This window comes from Rhincodon typus, chromosome 6 (genome assembly GCF_021869965.1).
Source record: "Rhincodon typus isolate 14 chromosome 6, sRhiTyp1.1, whole genome shotgun sequence".
In the NCBI taxonomy this organism is placed as follows: Eukaryota; Metazoa; Chordata; class Chondrichthyes; order Orectolobiformes; family Rhincodontidae; genus Rhincodon; species Rhincodon typus.
Genome location: NC_063337.1, coordinates 82,026,909 through 82,034,670, shown reverse-complemented (window position 1 = coordinate 82,034,670; position 7,762 = coordinate 82,026,909). Strand labels below are relative to the sequence as shown.

The following is a 7,762-nucleotide window of genomic DNA, read 5'->3' as shown; positions in this document are numbered from 1 at the left end:
TTGAGTGTTTTTCCCTCATTGCCAAATCACCTTTTTTTTTTAAACTCTTAACTATCACCAATAAATCACTTTTGTTTTCAATTTGATTATTTACGTACAAAGCACAATGCAGATCATCAATGGTGAGGGAGAGGTAGGGACAGAAGGGAGCCAAATCAAAATGGAATTGAAAGGAGAAATCTCTATTCCCTCCAACTAACCAATTCTTCATCCATTCCAATGTATCACACCAATCTCATGTGCTTTGATTTTGCACAATAATCCATTATGTGGAACATTATTGAAAGCTTTCTGATAATTCAAATACAGTACTCCACAACAAGTGGTTCTCCGTCATCAATTCTACTAGATAATTCTTCAAAACTTCAGAAGGTTTGTCAAACAAGGTTTCTCTTTCAGAAATCCATGTTGACTTTGTGCAACATTGCTGGAATTTCTAAGTTTCCTATTATCACATCCTTTGTCAAAAAAACCCAGCAATTTCCCCACTACTGATGTTAATCGAACTGATCTGTAATTCTTGGATTTCTCCCTCCTTACTTTTTTATAAAAAAAAAAATTGTACAGTTACACTTGCGACCCTTCAATCTGCCAGGAGTGTTCCAGAATCTAGAAAACTTTGGAAGATGACAACCAGCACATCCAAATTTCCATGGCCATTCCCTTTAGTACCTAGAATGTAAACATCAAGCCATTGGGATTTGTCAACTTGCAGTCTTACTTATTTTTCATGCACTATTATTTTTAAACAACTGCTAATTTCCTTCACTTTCACATTGACAAAAGACCTGTGATTGGGTTAGCACTTCTGGGATATTTTTGTCTTCTTCTGTGATGACAGAATGAAAATAGTATTTTAACTGCTCCGACATTTCTTTGTTTCTATGTCCCTTTCAAGTTTATTGTCACTACTTTTCTCCTCTTAAGTCGTCCTCAGGCTTGATACTTTTCTAGCAACTTTAAACAACTATTAGGATCTAAAATCACCATTTATTATTTTATGAATCCTGGTTCAGCCACTTTTCCTGTAGCCTTATTTTACCCAAAAGGAAGTTTCTAACCTCAATACAAATTGTATATCAGTAAATCAGTGTTATAGAGTCAGAGCTGCACAGCATGGAAACAGACCCTTCGGTCCAACTCGTCCATGCTGACCAGATATCCTAAATTTATTTGGTGCCATTTGTAAGTATTTGGCCCATTTCCCTTTAAACCCTTCCCATTCACATATCCAAATAGATGCCTTTTAAAACGTGCAATTGTACCAGCCTCCACCACTTCCTCTGGCAGCTCATTCCATACACGCACCACCCTGTGTGAAAAAGTTGCCCCTTAGGTCCCTTTAAAATCTTTCCCCTCTCACCTTAAACCTATGCCCTCTAGTTTTGGACTCCCCTACCCTGGGAAAAAGACATTGTCTACTTACCCTATCTGTGGCCCTCATGATTTTATATACCTCTAAGGTTATCCCTCAGCCTCTGACACTCCAGGGGATTTAGGCCCAACCTATTCAGCCTCTCCTTACAGTTAAAATCCTCCAACCACAGCAACTTCCTTATAAATCTTTTCTGAATCTTTTCAAATTTCACAACATCTTTCCTATAGCAGGAAGACCAGAATTGAACACTGTATTCCAAAAGTGGCCTAACCAATATCCTGTACAGCCGCAAAATAACCTCCCAACTCCTATACTCGATGCACTGACCAATAAAGGCAAGCATACCAAACACCTTCTTCACTATCTTATTTACTTGTGACTCCACTTTCAAGGAACTATGAACCTGCACTCGAAGGTCTTTGTGTTCAGCAGCACTCCCCAGGACCTTACCATTAAGTGTACAAGTCCTGCCTGACTTGCCTCTGCAAAATGCAGCACCTCACATTTGTCTAAATTAAACTTAATGTCCACTCCTCAGCCCACTGGCCCATCTAATCAAGATCCCATTGTACTGAGGTAACCTTCGTCACTGTCTGCTACACCAATTTTGGTGTCATCTGCAAACTTACTAACTATACCTCATATGTACACATCCAAATCATTTATGTAAATGACAAAAAAAATGGACCCAGCACCGATCCTTGTGGCACACCGCTGGTAGAGGCCTCCAGTCTGAAAAGCAACCCTCCATCACCACCCTGTCACCTACCTTCAAGCCAGTTCTGTATCCAAATGGCTAGTTCTCCCTGTATTCCACGCGATCTAACATTGTTAACCAATCTATCAAGCAGACCCTTGTAAAACACCATACTGCAGTCCAAATAGATAATGTACACTGCTCTACCCTCATCAATCCTCTTTGTTACTTTTTCTAAAAATTCAATCAAGTTAGTAAAACACTATTTCCCATGCACAAAGCCATGTTGATTATCCCTAATCAGTTCTTGCCTTTCCAAGTATATGTAAAACCTGCCCCTCAGAATACGCTGCAACAACTTGCCCACCACTGATGTCAGGCTCATTGGTCTATAGTGCCCTGGCATTTCCTTATCACATTTCTTCAATACTGGCACTATGTTAGCCAATCTTCAGTCTTCTGGCACCTCACCTGTGGCTATTGATGATACAAATATCTCAGCAAAGGGCCCAGCAATCATTTCCTTCACTTCCCACAAAGTTCTCAGGTACATCTGATCAGGTCCTGGGGATTTATCCATCTTTATGCATTTTAAGATGTTCAGCACCACCTCCTCTGTAATATGCACATTTTTCAAGACCGCTATTTATTTCCCCAAGTTCTCTAGCTTCCATATCCTTTTCCACTGTAAACACTGATGCAAAATACTCATTATCACCCCCACCTCTTGCAGTTCCACACACAGGCAGCCTTGTTGATTTTTAAGGGGCCCTATTCTCTCCCTAGTTACTCTTTTGCCCTTCAATGTATTTGTAGAATACTTTTGGATTCTATTTAACCGTATTTGCCAAAATTATCTCATGTCACCTTCTTGCTCTCCTGGTTTCCCTCTTAAGTATTTCCTACTGCCTTTATACTCTTCTAGGGATTCACTGGATCCCTGCTGTCTATACCTGACATATGCTTCCTTCTTTTTCTTGACCAAAACTCAATTTCTCCCATCCTACCCTATTCCCCACACCTACCAGCCTTGTCCCAACAGGAACATACTGTCTCTGAACTCTTGTTATCTCATTGTTGAAGGCTTCCCACTTTTCAGCCATCCCTCTACCTGCAAATATCTGCTCCCAATCAACTTTTGAAAATTCTTGCCTAATACCAGCAAAGTTGGCCTTCCTCCAATTTAGAACTTTAACTTTTAGATCCGGTCTATCCTTTTCCATCACTATTTTAAAACTAATAGAATTATTATCACTAGCCCTAAAGGGCTCCCCACTGACACGTCAGTCACTTGCCCTGCCTCATTTCCCAAGAGAAGGTCAGGCTTTGCTCCTTCTCTAGTAGGTATATTCACATATGGAATCAGAAAATTTTCTTGTACACACTTAAATTGCTCTCCATCCAAACCCTTAACTCTATGGCAATCCCAGTCTATGTTTGGAACGTTAAAACCTCCTACCATTACACTCTATTATTCCTACAGATAATGGAGATCTCCTTATAAACTTGCTTCGCAATTTCCCACTGACTATTGAGGGGTCTATAGTACAATCCCAATAAGGCCATTATTCTTTCTTATTTCTCAGTTCCACCCAAATAACTTCCCTTGATCATCAACTCATCATAAGAATTTTTACATGGGCTGTACCACTCTCTGCCTAAGCATCAAAATTAATGGGAAGAACACTTATTTGTATCAAGTCATCTCCAACCCATTACTTATTTTAACATTAAAATAATTTAGTAAATTTGCTCCATCTTATGACTCTGACAAGAAATTTGATTGATGTAAGCTATGTTTGGATATAGTTAACTAGTACTTGTAGTATGGTTTAACAGCTTTTGTTTTGTAAAAATAAAATCCAGAATACTTCAGGTGTTGAGATATGTCTTAAGATTCTGCTCTTAACCCAAAACACAAGGAATCTTTCAAGGAGTCTTGGAGCTAAATGGATCAAAGAATATGGACAGGAAAGCAGGAACAGTGCACAGAGGTGAATGATCAGTATGATCATACTGAATGGCAATGGGAGCTTAAAGGGTCAAATGGTCTACTCCTATTTTCTAAATTTCTATGACCCTGCTCACCAGGGTTTACAAAGTGACTTTATCACATAGCACGACAACTAGTCAGTTATGCTCATTAATTCTGCGTAATCTGCAATCATCTAAATTGGTAATTAATTAATGAGTCAACCTGTAGAAATTCTTCAGATGAAATCTCAGGAGTACAATTACATAAAATAACAGATGTTATTACAACCTTTTACGCATGTGAATAATTTAAAATCAATGAGTAAAAGAACTTTATAATACCTTAATTCAAATTACAGAACTCTATTTGGAATGCTGTTAAACACTGGTAAATGAAACAGATACTGCAAAGACTAAGTTTGTTTTGCAAATCCTACAAGTGTGACAAGTTTATAACGCAAAAGTGTTATTTCAATTTGATACACTGCATTGTAGAACATTTCATCTGCTTTTTATTGGCATAATAATACCATAGATTTATTTTAATAACTTGGTGGCAAACATGCTAAGCAAGCAGCAAAGCAGTAAACAGGAACCCTAATAAGGTTCACATGTTAACAGTAGCCATTCAAGAACTGAGCAACTGATGTTATTCTATTACAGAACAATATTAATAACAAGGACTTAAATATTTTGTAGAAAAACAATGCATCAATACAGACTAGTCATCTGATATTGGCTTTGATATTTTCACCATATCCCATTTTTAATCACAAGTTAAAGTTAACTTGCTATTTAAACCGAATTCATTGTGAAAAAGAATACATTTCACAAACAGAATTTGGGTTTTTCACTTATCAAATGCACTCCAATATTTAATATTCAAAATTTGTGACTTTGTTTTAAACAGACTAAAATACAGGACACAACTTGGTGATGTAACCAATATACCCACAACACAATGTACAGAGTTTCAACACTTAGCAGCTCAAACACCTCTAACAAAACACCTTTAAATAACATCCAATAATTATTTTGTCCTAACAATCTAACATCCCTATGGTCCTCTCCACCACAGAACTTTAACCTACAATCATTCAGATCCATAAAAAGAAACAACACACAAGATGTAGCTTTAATCTGATTATCACAATTAATATTAATGTCTTGCATGAAGGTTATTACATTTTTTGTCAGTTGCATACTCCCAGATTGCTGTAACCCTACTAAATACACTCATTCCTACACCCCTATAAACAAACTTCCTCATTAATCAAGACGTTTTGGTCTAGCATATTTCCACTCATTGTTACTCTTGAGTAAAACAATGCTATCTCGATGCAGAAAGATCTGGGCATTCCTTGTGTTGCGTTTACTGCTGATTTGCAATCGAATCATCGGAGAAAAACAAAGCTCCACCCTACAACATCCATATGGATTAGGTAATTCACGTACGGTGCGTACGACATCATATTGCAAATTATAAAATGGCCCGTCATAGCAAGTGCAGTACACAAATGTAAATTGCCTTATATTAACGACATTATTCACGACACATGATGTACTGTTAATTCGATCAAGGATTAAACGAAACCCTGATTCCCCCGTTTCATTGTCCTGCACCATAGGTTTCGTTTCCAATAACGCACGTGATTAACCGAACAATTTCACAACATCATGAAATCTTCTCTGTCCCATTGTGTTAAGTGAAATCTGGCGGTCAGAGAAAAGAGAAATCTATTGTAAAATGCAAAATGCAAGTGGTCTTAGCCGAACCAAAAGGAGATCAGAATTTGCTGTTTTTATAAATATCTGTCAACATCTACGGTTGCTTCAAAAGGTGAGGTAGCTCACGACTCATTTGTTCTGAAACATACTGAAAGCGAAGGGCCTAGACTGAAAATTGTACTATCCCGACAGCCACTTTTCACGCGTTTCTCAGCTACTGTCATCTAAGGATTTTCATGCGAAATCACTCATTTAATACCTTTTCTATCAGTACAAACCAAAACGGAACTTATCAACGGAAAGATAAATAAAACATACAATCTGCTTGCTCCAGACGTTTTGAATAACCTCCTTTACAACCCCCTCATCCGAACCCCGCAACATGGGCCCAACAGTAACGAAGAAACTTAGTATCAGTGGCTGAACCCCCAAGACAACGCCCCATATTTCCCTGCAATATCACATCCGTGTGCAGAGGCAAAGGTGCCAGACACCCCGAGTAAGCAAGCCTATCTACACTCACTCCGAGCTAGGGTAACCCCTGCCTCTATCACGATAGGATTCGGCAAAGAGTTCAAGCATTTTGTCAGCCAAGCAGACATATGAGTACAGTGCGCTGGGCCTGTGTCAACATAAAACAAAAAAAAACATTCATGCCATGCTCACGATGCAAAACCGGCCCGGTGGTTAGAAAGCTTGACAGGCTTTAACACCACCTTCCCACTAATCCATCCGGTCCACCGGTTAATTGATACAAGAAACATCCGATACAAATCCGATCGGATCTGCACATTCTGATGCACGTTGCATCATTGCAATTATTTTCATGTTTCTATTGTGCACAAGACACTTGTTTTATTGCAAAATCGGCTTGGGAAAGTCATTTGTGTGGGGCTTCTCGTGTGCCGTGTGCTTTCTTTTCCTTTATTGTGTGTGTGCGCGCGCGCGTGTGTTTGTATCCTTTTCTCATACCTCCGGCGTGGTGTTCAAGAGTCAGGCTGACACTGCTGTTTTACCTGCTGTGCTGGGCGTCCAGGGCGGCGGCGAAGAGCCGCCGGTACTTGTTCCCGAGCAGTTTCCCTGACAGCAGCTGGTGCTGGACCCGCCCGGCGGCTTCCATCCCTCCTCCTCCAGAAGCAGCAATCCGGGGATCAGGAGCTGGGAAGATCAGCGAGTCCGTGTCGAGGAAAGAGGAGGCAGTGGTGGAGGGCGGGTAGCCGGGGTCCGGGTGTGAGGTGCAAGAGAAGGAGGCGGCGCCACCGCCACCGGTTGTGTGAGGAGACGGAGCCGAACACATCATCCTGCGGGTGGAGAGGGGGCAGGGGAGAAGGGGAGTGGAAGGGGTGAAGGGAGGGGTTGGAGGGACGAGGGGGAAGGGAGTGGGGCTGGTGAAATGGCTCCTCCCAGGAAACGGGGGTAAGCGGGCGGCCGCTGATCACTGTCAGCGAGAAGGATGGAGGCCCACCCCGCCTCCCTTCACCAACCAGCCGAGCGCCAGTTCTCGGTTTATAGATTCTCAAATGGCCGCCCCGGCTGTCCACATCGTTCGCAGCCCGAGGATGAGCGCTCGGTTTGCGGCGGTGCCCGCGTTGCTGGGGAGGCTCGGGGAAAGGCTCTGGGGGTGCCCCGTGGGTGGGTGCGTCGTGTCAGGTCACGGTGTTCAGCTGGCCGTCGCTCCGCGGTCCCGACCACTGCTCACACTCGGTCGGGCCGACGACGCTGCCATCTTGAAATTGTCGTGCTGACGGCGAGCGCGCTGCACGCTGGGATCGGCTAGCGAGCTTCGGAGGACCACAGCGGTCCTCCCAGCCCCGCTGGCTAGGGGGTGGCACCGAAACCAGATGAGACTTGTCCGGACTGAAGGAAGGGCTTCACCTCCGTGAGCATCGTATCCCGCTGTTCACATTCCCAGTGTACCAAAAGCCGCGGGATTATTTGTTTCAATGACATTATTATCGAACCTCTTTGCATCTCAGGTGGTAAGG

General features: G+C 41.9%; 1 protein-coding gene across 1 annotated transcript in view; it reads right to left on the bottom strand.

Moving 5' to 3' along the window:
• Positions 1-7,518, bottom strand: part of mycbp2 (MYC binding protein 2) — a 214,825-nt gene extending 207,307 nt beyond the window's left edge. The window contains exon 1 of the mRNA XM_048598403.1: positions 6,794-7,518. Coding sequence (XP_048454360.1) covers positions 6,794-7,077 — 284 coding nt within the window. The 5' untranslated portion in view covers positions 7,078-7,518. The remainder of the gene's footprint in view (positions 1-6,793) is intronic.
• Between the last annotated feature and the right edge of the window lie 244 nt (positions 7,519-7,762).